This window comes from Aythya marila, assembly GCF_965140915.1.
Source record: "Aythya marila genome assembly, chromosome: 7".
Taxonomy (NCBI): Eukaryota; Metazoa; Chordata; class Aves; order Anseriformes; family Anatidae; genus Aythya; species Aythya marila.
Window position 1 is genome coordinate 16199405 of NC_139048.1, and position 14627 is coordinate 16214031.

At 35.8% G+C, this 14627-nt stretch overlaps 1 protein-coding gene across 3 annotated transcripts in view; it reads right to left on the bottom strand.

Annotated features, from left to right (window-relative positions):
• The window catches only part of IDE (insulin degrading enzyme), a 72006-nt gene that overhangs the window by 18422 nt on the left and 38957 nt on the right, over positions 1–14627 (bottom strand). For 2 of the 3 annotated variants that reach the window (XM_082764733.1, XM_082764731.1), the window contains exons 15-20: positions 12090–12234; positions 9186–9296; positions 7461–7581; positions 4300–4391; positions 3353–3464; positions 2165–2332 (exon numbers count right to left, since the gene is read on the bottom strand). In XM_082764733.1, coding sequence (XP_082620859.1) covers positions 2165–2332; positions 3353–3464; positions 4300–4391; positions 7461–7581; positions 9186–9296; positions 12090–12234 — 749 coding nt within the window. Of the gene's footprint in view, positions 1–2164; positions 2333–3352; positions 3465–4299; positions 4392–7460; positions 7582–9185; positions 9297–11396; positions 11542–12089; positions 12235–14627 lie in introns of all 3 variants that reach the window. The other variant, XM_082764732.1, reaches the window with a different exon arrangement.

Below are 14627 nucleotides of genomic sequence, written 5' to 3' on the forward strand. Positions count from 1 at the left end.
GTGTCAAAACTGGACATAGTATTTTAAAATTCTTGAACACAGAAATATTATTGCGTGTTCATCTTGGAAGCTTCCCTTTATATATCCCAGTGTTTCTTTTAGACAGCAGCTTGACAATGTTCATTTATGTTCTACTTCTGACCCACAGTAATCTAGTGATTGTTTTCTACAGAACTGCTACCTAGCCAATTGCTTCAATCTTGTGTCTGTGCTGTTGATTATTCCTGCCAAACTGTTCCTACCAAATAGCATCTTATCTGTATTCAAGTCATGTTTCCAGAATGTCAAACTAATTTTGAATTCTAATTCTGTCTTCCCACACACTTGCAGCCTCTCCCAGCTTAGTATTATCTGAAGATTTAGGAAGTATATTCAGTCTTCTATCATCCAGAGAGTTGAAGAAAATACTAAATAGCATTGGATGAGAATAGAGAATGACATTTTTCTAATGAACTATTCTTATTTGTTCTCCAGTCATAACTTTCCATCCAAATGTGTAGCATTTACATTTAGGCTCTCCCTGTAGCTTGTTTGAGAATGTTACGTGCCTTTCATACTATCAAGATGAGACCCATGACATCGCCATTTTCATCCAGCCAGCCACACACCATATAAAAAAAAGGTTACTTTGAAATGAGTTTGCCTAGTAATTGTTTCTCAGTTGTCTCCTATGAGTTTATAACTGCTTTGGTAACATACGATTTTCTTCCCCAGGAATTAGAATGAAGCTAATTGATCTGCAATTTCCATTCTCTTCTCTCTTTTGTTTTAAAAAGAATGGCATAGCACTTACCCTTCTGATTTTTCCAGTACCACACCTACCATCTGAAAATTCTCAGTTTTAAGATTTCTAGTTCCAGTTTCCCAGCATTTTGCTTTTGAAATGTAGAGTTCATCATGCCTGATCTCTTTAAAATTTACTCCTTTTCCCTTTGTCTTTCTTGTATTTCTGAAGTATTCATTGAATGAGTCCTTGTTACTACTTCTATTGTTAAACAGACTGCTAACTCTTGAAATTCTTTTCCCCCTAGCTTTCTCAGAGACCTTACTAACAATTCCATTGAGCTTACTGAATTTTGCTGGTATTTTGGCTATCTTCCCTCCTAAGTCTTGTGAACTCTACTATTTGGTAGTCACACCATACGGGTTGCTGTACTGACATAATCACACAGTTCTTCCTCACTGGTTTTCCCCACCTCCTCTTTAGCAGTTACCTCCAGCTTCTGTGAGAAACCTGCCACCAACACATTCCAAAAACCAGCTAAGCAACCTGGGTCCTGCACTATTTTCAACAGGTATCTAACTAGATCAATGTGATGTGGCTGGTTCTGCTTACAAGAAGTCTAATCTTGCCTGATCTCCCTGGTAATTCATAATGCTGTAATGATACTGATGTTATTTTTCCATTCAGTCATCATACTGAGACATTCCTCTGCCTCTCATCTTTGGAAAAATAAAATAATAATAAAAAAGCAACTGTACTACTTACATGTATTTCAATCATGCAAACTTATGTAAAATGCCTGTCTCTCCTTGTTATCCTAACTGGAATAAACTTAGCAGTTTTCAGTCTTACTGGTTCAGGTAATGATTATTTGTACTTACTAGTAAATAGCTGTATTCTTACAATGCATTCAGGATTTCATCAGTATTGCAGCTTACCATTACCAATGCAGTAGCATTCCTAAGCTAAGGCTTACGAATCCTCAACTAAAGCTCATGAATCCTCAAGCAAGTCTGGAAGTGAGGTCACGAGCAGAAAAGACCCAATTGCTGCTGATTCTCTAAGAAGATCTAAAATTTACAAAACTGATTTAATTTCTTCTTTGTAAAAATTCTCCTAAATGTCTATTTGGTGTTAAACAAAACAAAACAACACAACAACAACAAAACACGTTTCTGCACATCGATTTTTTTTTAACTAAAGATTATTTCAGATATTTCAGACTTACTTTAAAAATTTGGCTTACTTCTCCTTAATTAAGAATATGTGCACAGTGACATTCCTTTGAATCATCAGCAGTTAAAATGATTTGCATTTACTATGTGTCCTTTAAATGGCATTCACTAAGCAGGGAAAGAACACCTCATCATGACTCATGTAATTGTGTGAACGTGTGTGTATGCGTCTATACAGACAAATAATCACTATGAGAAAACTTACCTAATTGTTCCTTGGTGCGCAGAGTATTGAAGCATGGTTCTGAGATAATTTGACAAAAGAGCTCCAAAAACATATTCTCAGAAGTGCTCTGCATATCTGTCTGGTAATATATTTCAATGCCACAATTGTTATGAACTTCATTTCTCTGTTGATATACAAACCACCCTCCTAAAAGACAAAGTTAAAACAATTAAGTTCACAAAGGCATACATTCTTATTGTCCAGAATTAAAAAGGTAGTGGAAATTCTACTTTAAAAGTCTTAATCATTTTATTATAATTCCATTTCATGAGTGATCAACCATTAACAGATCAAGCAAGCTTTTTATGAAACAGACAAAAAATGATTATTTTAACATATCAAAATGTCATAGCCTAAGCATATCAGCAAGTGAATTGAAACTTGTCTCCTTTCTCCTCAAGCAAATACTGTTGGAACTGGAATGGAATTCTGTAAGTTCTGTATGACATCACATGTATACAGTTTCTAAAGACAATTTGTCAGAAGCATTTCTGAACATAAAAAAAAATAATTAGCACTTAACACCAATAGCTTCTTTGGCATATAGTAGTTTCCAGAGGCTGCTGATCAGATACAGTAATTGGGCCTGGCTGTGTAGCCAAAAATGTCATCAGTCCTGTATAACTCCCAGGATTCTTTGTATCTGACTTCTTAGACGTAAGATTTTTTGCACAATAAAAATAAAATCATAAAAGCACTATGAAACCAGAAGAAATTATATCACAGAAAGTTTTCTGAGTAATCGCTTTTTCCCCCTCAATCAACAAGAGGTTTTTGGACAATCCTTCACTGAATATTCAATTAATACTCAAAACTGCTCAAAGAGGGACACTTATATATACTACGTGTAGCAATGAATGTGACAGGGTTCCTGTTTCCATAAATCATACAGAGTGAATAAGGAATGAAAGCCAACTTATGCACATACATTAAAAATGACATCAAATTCATTTTCAAGTACGACAGGAAAAAGTCATAAATTCATGTGTAATTTTACATAACAAAACCACAATTTGCTAAATTTGCAGTTTAAAGTAATTTGAAGTAAATCTGACTTTGAAACGAACTCCAATAAACAGAGTACTATTGATCTTAAAATGCCATTAGCAGACAGAAAATCTTGGTTTAACGTGCATTAAAGATTTATAAGTGAAACATTTAACTTACTGTCAGGAAGTTGCACTTCCCTGTATCTCACTAGCTGACTGGGAAGGAGTGGCTTTGTATGAGCGTGCTCTATGAGAGTGTCCTCAACCATCTGCATAATTCCTAATGCAGCCTGGAAGAAAAAAACATAAGAACTGACTTTCATATACAGGTGTATAAGAAATTAAGAAGGAATACAAGCTTCACTACCCCCTCCACTTTCCTTATTATACTACATGCTCCATACATTCAGCAGTCACGAGCAGTGTTTTATAACATCTCCTGCCAGTAAAATGTCCCAGAGCTAATATAATATTTTGACAGGAATACTGCTATACCAGCTTTCCAAAGACAGAATGCAAAAACATCATGTTTTAAATACAAGAAAGGTATTGAATTTTGTTTTTATACATATATTCAAATATTTTATTAAATTTCCTACACAAGTACATGCTATAACTATTTTAACTGAAGACAGAACTAACATTTTCTGTTTTTTATTCCCAAAGAAACAAGTGAAAGTTGAGGATTGTTTTTTATGGACCACCATTCCTGTTCAGCTTTGTCCAAAGCAAATCATTTTGCAGGATCTTGGATTGTTAAAGCTTTGTTAGTTAGCCTGATACTTTTAAATAGAATAGCAGGATCTGTAGCACATCATTCCTTACACAGCTTGATCACATTACAGCAAAGACATGCAACAGAGACTTCAAAATATTTAGATCATAAGCTGTTTTTTATTAAATTTCCAAGAGCAACACAAGGGCAGTACTTAGCCTAATAAATCTAAAGTGGAAAAAATGACACTGTGATAGTACCATAAAGATAAAAAAAGATAATAATAAAGTCAAATTATGAAATCACATTTGGCAAAGCTGCATTAAGATCTAAGAAGGTTAAACTAGCCTTCAATTTTTAATGCTGCTTTTAACTAAAAACTGTGTTATTATAGAAAGTATCACACCAACCTGTTTTGTTATATTGCCATGGAGAAGAGCTTCGATGTGTAACCGTGACAACAACTGAGATATAAAGGCCTTGAGGCGGGGAAGAGTGACATCTAGAATAGATATTAACACAGTTAAATCAATTATATACATTTTTACATTAGGAAGTACCTAACTCATTATTAGGTAAGGTATACTTCTTGGAAGAAGAGAAAGTCATCATCATAAAAAAAGTGAATCTCTACTTAAAAATGCAACATTTGAAAGTTTCCAGGTCTAAACAGCAACACTCATCATATAGCTTGCTTTAGAATTCAAATACCGTCTGACCCAGATTCCAAAAAGAGAAGGAAAAAAAAGCCTTCTTAAGCCTTCTTTCCAATTATTCTGAGCAAACATTCCCTCTCCAGAGGGAATAGTTGCAGTCATTCAAATGGTGTTCCAAGATAAAGCCTTAGATATTAACTAAACAAGAAGCATGCAGTTTATCATGCTCAAGAAACACATTTTACATCTATCACCTTGAATTAAAAAAAAATCAACTGAAATATGGTGTTTTGACAATATCCTTGCAACAAACAATATACACGAAAAATATTTTTGCAACATTTCTCAGAGCACATACACACATTCTACGTTAGCCTACCTTTGTAAAGCAGTTTTCATATATAAAGCCAAGTATAGTTTAAAATACAGAATCAACAGAATAAGAAATGAGGGATGGTTAAATGGACGGGGGTGTTCATCCTGAAGTCAATAGATTCATTGTTAATTCCCTGACTCCACATGAATCCCTACTTCTTTTTGATTTTAAACGTGCATTACAAGACCTTCAGAAAAGAAAATGGTCCTTTTACTGTTGCATAATCCTCATCTTAATTTTTGTTTCTAAAACTGCTAATTAATAGTGCAAAAGTTTGGGGTTGCTGTAGTGGATTTACCTGGCAAGGTTTTGGTAACAGGGGGCCATAGGGGTGGTTTCTGTGAGAAGGATCTAGAAGCTGCCCCATGTTTGGTAAGGGCCCCATTGTTGACCCGAGCTGAGCCAATAAGCGATGTTGTTTTGCGCCTCTGTGAGAACATATTTAAGACAGGGAAAAAAATGCTGCGCCAGACAGCAGCTGGGAGAGCAAGAGGAGTGAGGAACGGCCTTGCAGGCGCCAAGGTCAGTGCAGAAGGAGGGGGAGAGGTGCTCCAGGTGCCGGAGCAGAAGTCCCCTGCGGCCTGTGGTGAGGACCATGGCGAAGCAGGATGTCCCCCTGCAGCCCATGGAGTACCACGGTGGGGCAGAGTTCCACGCTGCAGCCCCTGGAGGAGACCACGGTGGAGCAGGTGGCCCTGCACCAACGGAGGCTGCGGCCTGTGGAAAACCCCTGCTGGAGCAGATTCCGGGCCGGACCTGTAGCCCGTGGAGAGGAGACCACGCAGGAGCAGGTGACCTGGCAGGAGCTGCTGCCCGTGGGGGAGCCAGGTTGGAGCAGTTTGCTCCTGAGGGATGGACCCCGTGGTACGGACCCATATCTGGAGCAGTTCTGGAAGAGCTGCTGCCTGTGGGAAGCCCACGCCGGATCAGTTCATCAAGGACTGCATCCCATGGGTGGGACCCCACAGCACAGGGGACGAGAGTGACCGAGAAGGAGCGGCAGAGAAGAAGTGCTGTAGACTGACCATAACCCCCATTCCGCCGTTCCCCTGCACCGCTCAGGGGGAGGAGATGGAAGAGGGTGGATGGGGGGGAAGGTGCTTTTGGTTTCTTTCCTTTGTTTCTCACTTCTCTAGCTTGTTAGTAATAAGCAATAAATCTTACTATCTCCTTATACTGAGTCTATTTTGCCCATTACAATAATTACTGCGTGATTTTCTCATCCTTATCTCAACCTTTGAGCCCTTTTCACATATTTTTTCCCCATTCCTCTTTGAGGAGGGGGAGTGAGAGAGCGGCTGTGGTGGAGCTCGGTTGCCCACTCGAGCGGAACCACGACAGTTGCACTGGAAGAAGATGAGAGGAAAATAATTCATGCTTCAACTCCTTGTATTTCAAGCAGATTTCCAGCAATGCTAAGTAGACAGCATTCCATTCCAGCATTCCATTTTTAACCATTCTGATGCTAAATAGAATAAAATTAATTTTATAAAGACAACTTACACAAGGAACAGAACATTTGTTTTTGAAATGGGGCTGTTATTAAGATGAATCTACTGCCATGAAACTCAGCATTAGTTTTGTCATTGACTGGCAGCACTGGCACAACTGCTAATCTTTAAGATATTCTGCAATCATTCAAGAGACCATACAGCTAAACATTTATATTTTTGTCCTTGAGCACTCCTATGGAAAAACTCATAAACCTCTGTGCAGCTGGCTTCGGGCATCTAATGACGCAATGCTCAACATCAGAACTTTACACAGTATGATACATGTCAGTCAGACAATTAAGGATGTGTATTCTGAATCCACCCCTCAAATAAAAACCAAAGTCAGATATTCTTCTTGAAAAGAATGTCTCAGTGTATTCCAAGGAGATATTACAAAGTATTTTGCAAACTATCCCAGTAACAGCCTTTAGTTATAACACAGTAAGATAGAGATAGGGAAGAGTTCTTCAGCAAATACCAAAATCAATTAAATCTCTTACTTTAAAATCCCCAAACCACAGGGCACCTCTTTCTTAAGAACCAGTCTTCTTTATAATCTTTATTATCTACAGAAACTGAACTTAGGATCCGTGGACAATGCAAAACACAAAACAGTATGCATGTTGCGAAGTACAATGCAGATACACTTCAAAGTGTCTGCAAATGTCAGCTGGAGTCCTGGAAAATTTAGTTTTGGTTTAAGCACTGGTGTCACTATACCCAGGCTTCATGTCCACAAAGCCATTAAAGTTTTCAACAACTTGCTTCCCTAGCACTGGCAGGAAGTTGCATTAGATTGATGGCAGGGCCAGATCAAGTTGAGTCCATACCTTCGTACAGCCCTTTGTCTGAACTATTCAACTTTCTAGAAACTGGAGGACAAGTGTAGAGGCATCAACACCCAGAAGAGTCAGCACAGGTCTGGCACTGCAGCAGCTCACTTAAATAGTGGGCAGAGTTCAAAATAGGTACCTTCATTAGTTATAAGACATTTTCCATTAAAAAAAAATGAAAAAGAATAAACTTTAAAATTAGCAGAACATTACCATCAAGAGCTTCTTTTAATTCATCTTTGGTCCAAGCAACTTCTGTCATCAGGAGTCTGAGATAATACATCGCATGCTGGTGAGGCTGTTCAGCCCTGAAGTTGTTAAGTGATCTCATGTACTGAAACAAAATCAAGTTCAAATTATAGACCTCCATAACTAAACATGAAATATTAACCCTCTACTCTCAACTTTGTGTACCATCAAAAAGGTCCGTTACAAATGCCAAGAACATTCTCCTAGATCAATTCAAAAGCCACGTTAAGCCAAATCATCTTAGTAGTAATGTGGGCTTGCGAGGCTATGGATTAAGTAGTTACCATTAAGATTGTTTAAATGAGAATGAAACCAAATTTCTTCATAAAATTAATGGCTAAAAGTTAAATGATTGTAGACAGAGCCTAATTAAAGTATGCTAGATCAAGTGGCTGTAACCAGAAAACATGCATACTATGACGACTGTCCAGGGAAAAGTAAAACTTGGCTAATAGAAAATATGTTTTTCTTCCAGTTAATTTCTAACTATTTCAGCCTAGGGAAAATACAGAATCATCTGAGAAATTTTTTGCGTTCTTAGCTTGAATAAAGGAAGTATGAGCTCTCTTTGGAGAGCTCAGTGAGCTTCTCCAAAGGAACCCCTTCCTAGTCCAGATGCACCTTTCCAAAATAAAGAAACCCTTTTTTCTCTACAGGAAGAATTGGAAGTGCGAACTAATAGTTTCATTAAGTTGGAATCTCCTGGATCTACAGATATGCTAATTAGCACATCATATCCATTACAAGACAAAAGTAACTCATTTCAGATTGTATGGGTAAGAAACAAGCAGCATGAAGTTGCTGAGGACGCATCCCTCTGTTTCAAACAGAAGCACACAGTTACTTCCCTAATCTGCAGGCGTAAATATGTGGGGAAAACTTGCTATTTCCACAACTGATTTGATATTTTTTTTTCTAATTTTGTCATTATTTTATATACAGAAATGGTCTATGTAATAAAAATCTGTATTATGCATGCTTTGTCATTTCACAGAGGCAAAGCTTAAGCGAACCGTAAAGACAAAGAGGGGAAAACATCTCAAATGAAAATTACCCCAAACAGATTACAGACTTGTGCTTTTTTTTTTTTTCATTTGTTTCTGCTTTTGTTTGTTGTCATTTAGTGGGTTGGTTTGTTTTACCTTTATATTTGTCACACCTAGGTAAAACTTTCTAACTTATATTCCATATATATAGATAAGTCACTAAATTTAAGAATTAGACATGTAGAACTCATTATGTACATAAACAACTGGTTACTTCTGCACCAAATGATCTTGGCCCAGGAACAGAGGTCCCCTTCACCTCTGGGGAGAAGAAATGTTGCTTTCCCCCTTCATCCCATGTGCCTAGATCCCACTAGGGCCTTTCCAAATTGTAAGACAGGATATAAGGTTTTTCCTTTTCCCCTTCTTGATTTCTACTCACATCAAAGCAAGTTGCAATCCCTTAGTCAATCATTAAGACTGACCAACTGAGAGAAGATTCCAGGGCCAATTATTTTAACCAAAGAATTTAATATTGACACTCTGGGGAACTCAGCCACAAAAAAAAAAAAAACGTTCACAGCCCCAGTGAGGCAGAATGTCATTTTGAAGTTGCATGGATAATTAACTCTCAAGATTTCACTTCAAGTCAATGCATTCAATTTTAAATTACTTTAAAATTTCAACTTTTCACATAGCTTACCGCTTCCTTGATAATTTCAAATCTTTTTTCATCGATCTCAAAAGTAGCCATTTTCTCTATGATCTTCTTGAGCAAGATATGTTGCTTGTCATTATAACCTTTTACAGAAAGCTACGGAAAAAGTGCATAATTTGCTTTAAGTACAGAAGATGAAGTAAGAACAAAACAATTACCAAATCTCACATAATTCAATGAACAGTAAACTTTTCAATCTAATTTCAGTGTTACTCAACATTAATTTATACTAAATTAAAATCCCTCTATCAATTGATGAATAAAATATTGCATATTTACCCAAGAGTAATGAACTCAGAGAATTAATGTAAATTCATACTAGTAGTTGTACTCAGAGCACAGATTCTTAACATTTTTAAGTATTGAGTTCATTCAGTAAACAATATGTTTGGAGTACTGAAATGGTTTTACTCTAGGTTTCACATTTTAATAATGGAACTAAAGTCACAGTCCTCTTAAATATTACCTCCAATTTACTTTTAACTGTTTCATATTTATCTTGTTGAATAAAAATATATTTTATGCAAGTGTAAGTAAGCAATAGTATGAGAAAAGGGGTACTGCCAACTACTATACAATTTATAATAGAGGATGGTGCTGCACTGAAACATCCAGCTAGTTAATCTACAATCTTAGAGACACCAATCTGATCACACAGATTTTATGGAACGCATACATCAAGCTAGATAAGCTAGATCATTAAAGCACAAAACAAACCATAAAACAACAATACATATGCTATATGATTGCATCATATGCATAGAAAGTTTTGCCCAATGAAAAATGGCATCCAAAGGCCTTTCAGAGGGAAAAAAATCTTCAAAACTTGGTATGTAGGTGAAACAATAGGATTAGTGCAGTTTCTTTATCAGGATAAAACTAAATTTTAGGGCACAAAACAATATGTAGATCAATTTCTGCTTTACACTAGGAAGAAGTTTTTTCTTCTACAGTTACTGAAACATATCTAAACAATGAATTTAAAGAAGGAGATACATTAAATGGATTTATGGCAAAGGTTGACACCCTAGATTAGCAGAACAGATTAGCAGAAGAACCCAGTTTTATAAACATGTAGGTGAGTATTCTTAGTAAAGCTAGTTACTATCCTTGCTTAAAGTATCAACACTATACAGTTATTAAACACAAAAAAACCCTACAATGTAGTAAAGAGTATTAGAATTGCCCAGATATCAAAACAGAGTAACCTGATTTTACGTGAAAATATAATCTTTATAATAGAGGAATATGAACATATAATCTTTATAATAGAGGAATATGAACTTCCTAGAAGAAACAGCTAATATTTAAAATAACTCTAAAATTTTGAACTGTGACTAGAAATGAGGAAAAATTATCCCCACCTCACACCACTAACCATGGAAACTTCAGCAAGCTTTGAGACTGAGAACAGATAACCAAGTCCTCAGTCAGTTAAGTGAATGCTACAGAAAATGAGATACTTGATTTGTATTGGATAAAAAAAGAAAATCCAAGGATAAAGAGACAGCACTTTTTCATACATAAAATACAAGGACAATATATAGTATGTTCTCTTAGTAAGATGACTTGAAAATAACACAGGAAATTTCCAAATAAGTTGTTATATAATGAAGTCCTGTTAAAAGCTTTTGTGGACCATCAAGAGATTATTAAAACCTCATACATGAAGGTAAATAAAAAATAACCATTCATCATATCATCAGTATTTCTCAGTGAAATATTGTCACTTTACAATGCATGATAAAACACCCAATAAAAACACATACTAAGGAAAAGACAAATATCCAGCGATGCCTTCTAATGAGCACATGCACAATCCATTTCCATAGCTTACTACAGTAGAATTAGAGGATTATGACAGAATATGTAAAGCTAGAGCTCATTCAACAGAAAGTTCCATCTTTTCATATAGAAACTAGTAATAATACTTTCAAGATTACCATGCAAGCAAGTGAAAATGTGAACTAGAATGCAACAGCTGCACTGCACACGTGTTCACAAGACACTGCAATCTCAAAGAGGTCATTTAGTTCTAATTAAAATGCACTGCTTTGCTTTGTCTTTAGTTCATGACATATATGCAAGGGAAAAAACGTTAACCATCTCATTTAGAAATGCAGAAGTCAAATGTTTTCTCCAAGCTCAACAGTTCCCAAGCTGTTTAATTTCCTCCTGTGTTTTTTTCTTACTTACAAGTATTGCATTCATTCCTGATGCAATGCCATAGACCAAACCTGAGAGGCGTGCTGCATATGTATACTCTTTTAAATCATCCTTCAATAACCTGATAAACAGGTATGTCATGTTGCAATGGAGAGGATCAGCATAAATGTAGCGACTAACGAAAAGAAAAACAAAAGAAATGCTTTGATACCTCAAGCAGTGACAAAGTAATGGATGAAGAAACATGACTGAAGAGTATGTATATGCAGCCTCATGATCAGTAGTCCTTGAATAGGAAAGCTGAAGGGTGCTGTTTAATAGCATAAAAAAGGGTCTTCTACCCCATCAGTCGGAAAGTTTTTAGTAGGTATCCGACAAACTGAAATAGAACTGTAAGCTTGAATTAGGTTGCTTTTTTCTTTCTTTTAAATGAAGGAAGAAATCTTACAACTAATTCATTTCATGTATGACATAAAAAGAAAGAAGAAAATTTGCTTAGTATGAATGGAAAGATTTGTTGAAGACTTTGAACAAAATTCAACTTAAAATTCAAATCAAATAAAGGATGGTTAATAATCAAGATCAAAAGGAGTAACAGCCTTAGACCCACAATGGAAAAAGCTGTTTTTTTAAATAAAAGTCCTTCCATCAAATCAATAGAAAACTGTTGATGACTGGAAGTAGTTTTAAGGCTCTAAGCTCTTCCTTGATTTGGGTACTTACATACATCCCATAGATGGTATTTTGGAGATCATAGTTCAAGCCAGCTAGTTCTGCTGCATATGCATACTCGTTGAGGGAGTCTTTGAGTAGTTCAAGGTACAAATAGGCCATGTTACAATGCAAGGGATCCACGTAAGCAAATGGGCTGGAAGAAAGTGTTGAAAGTAAAATATGCAGTTTAAAATTATTTCTCAGGTTTTTTTGGCCTTTAAATTGTGATCTGAAGGAAGCAATATTTACTGCAAATATGCTGACGGATCCCGTTATGAAGGTCTTGAAGCTAAATACGAATGTACATGAAAAGATTTATTTAACTTGCTTATGGTTTGAGTGATGCTAAATACACTGAAGATTCCAAGATAATCCTTTACTTGTGCTGATAAATCAAGACACGTTACATTTACTTTGCTGCACAGGTCAGAACTCACCAAGGATAAAATAAATACATCCTGGATAAACAGCATTATTTAACAGACTAAAATGACAGCCCGTGTATTGAACAATTTGATTAATACTTCTATGAGAAGATCAAGTAGTTATAAAAATCAAGACATTAGCAACTTGTGGTATGAAAAACACGCAGTACATCCCAAAGTCAGCTCTGGAAAGAGTTTTTGCATACTCACTTTCATAGCACAGTAATTCTTTATGATATCTTTTTAATGGAAACTACCATAAAAGCTCTAATTTTGTATTATTAGCATCTGATCACATATGCTACTGTCACAAATTTCTCAAAAAGAAATACAACTCAAAGACTCGAGCCATGTTTCAACAGTACTGCTATTTGATAAATAGTTCTGTAATTTAACAATTTGCAAATTCAAGACAAGTTATTTGTTGAAAAAATATTTCTAAAGCTTTTGAAATACATATAAATTTATCATCAATTTTGCAGAAATAATGTACAGTATCTAAGACAAATTGCTGTCAGGACTGGGCTTGCAATTAAAAAAACATGCCACTTTCATTTATTTTCCCTAAGCAGCCACCGATCATCAAATTCGGAGACATGTTATTAGATATGTTTAGGCTCATATAGTGCAGTACTTGATGATGTACACCAGTATTAATGAAGTACAATGAAGACAGATCACATCAACAACACACACGCCAACAACTTTTGTATACATTGAAAAGGTATTTTTAAGAAGGTTCCTAATAATTTTAAGTGAGGCTTTGATTTCTTCATTTTAAATTAAGGGACTAAGGAAAAAAGCATAGGAAGAGATTACAAAAAAATATAATAATTCTATTAGGGAATATATCTGTGCCTTCTAGACTGAAATTACAGCTTAGGACATGCTGTTTTACTACCACTCTGCTAACTATTCAGGGCTTGGGCTTGTATAACTTAAGCAAACAGGTCAGTAGAAAAACAGGACTCGGCTATTTGCATTTCCCTCTACAATATGAATTTTCCACAATGAGCAATTTTTCTAAGCCCCGTGATGCAAGTCCTATTAATATTGAACTTTTTAAATTAAAACTGAGTTAAAAGAAAGGTGTAGGTCAATCCTTTGTTATCTTGTATCTTCCTCCAAACTCATATTCTTTCCCATTAGCTGTCAAAGGCCAACAGGGAATTTCAAAACTAATGAAGACTATTAAATCATTAGTCATTGAGTGAAAAATAACAAAAAATGATTACAATAACAATGTTCTGGGAGTTGTCTTCTCTTACTGACAATTTGGTAAGTAAATGCTTATTTCTAGTCTACCTTTTTATTCTTTTTACTGGACTTGAGGAAGCAAAAGAACTCCATTGCTTCAATTCAATTTCAATTCAACTCAATTTCATGTACTGAAACAATCTTAGCCTGGTCTTTTCCTCATTTCAAACATGATCTGCAAGTGACATAGCTGGAGTCAACACTGAAGTGTTCATAGTAGGTTACCTTAAGAGCTAGTGTTTTTAATCAAAGGCTCTCAAATGGCTTGAAATAGTTCTTAAACTGGGAAGTAGCACATATCCTTATATAGGTTAAATATAATTAGCACTGTATTTGAACATCAATCTCTGAAACTTGAGAAACAATATGCTGAGTTTATAATTACTTTCATAGAGTTTTCAAAGCAATAGCACATTACATTGGCATTTTGCATCCTTTTAGAAAAGGATACTTCTTAAGTTCTCAAGTCATTATTCATACAAAAGCAGAAGCTCTTAACCATCCAGCTTCAAAGGAGGTTGAAGTTCTGTGTCAGATTTTTACTGTGGTGTGTCTTTATACCAGCCTGGATCATGCCACTTACCTTACGGTAAGTGAATCTTAGGATTTTCAGTTTTTGAAAACGGTGACTTCAAAAGATTCATATAGTCAAACTGTTCCTATTGGATTTATATGTTTGAGGGAGAAACCACCCTCAGCAACTTTATATTAATTCATCTACAAAGTAGTTGCTGCTAGAACATCTGGGTCAGGAATTCTTCCAATGATCCATGATCATTAGGGCTGCAGGTAGTAAAAATCTGCCTCGTTTTTTTCCTATCCTATTGAAGCAGTCTGCTGTGTGAACTGATTCTTGTGACCTGCT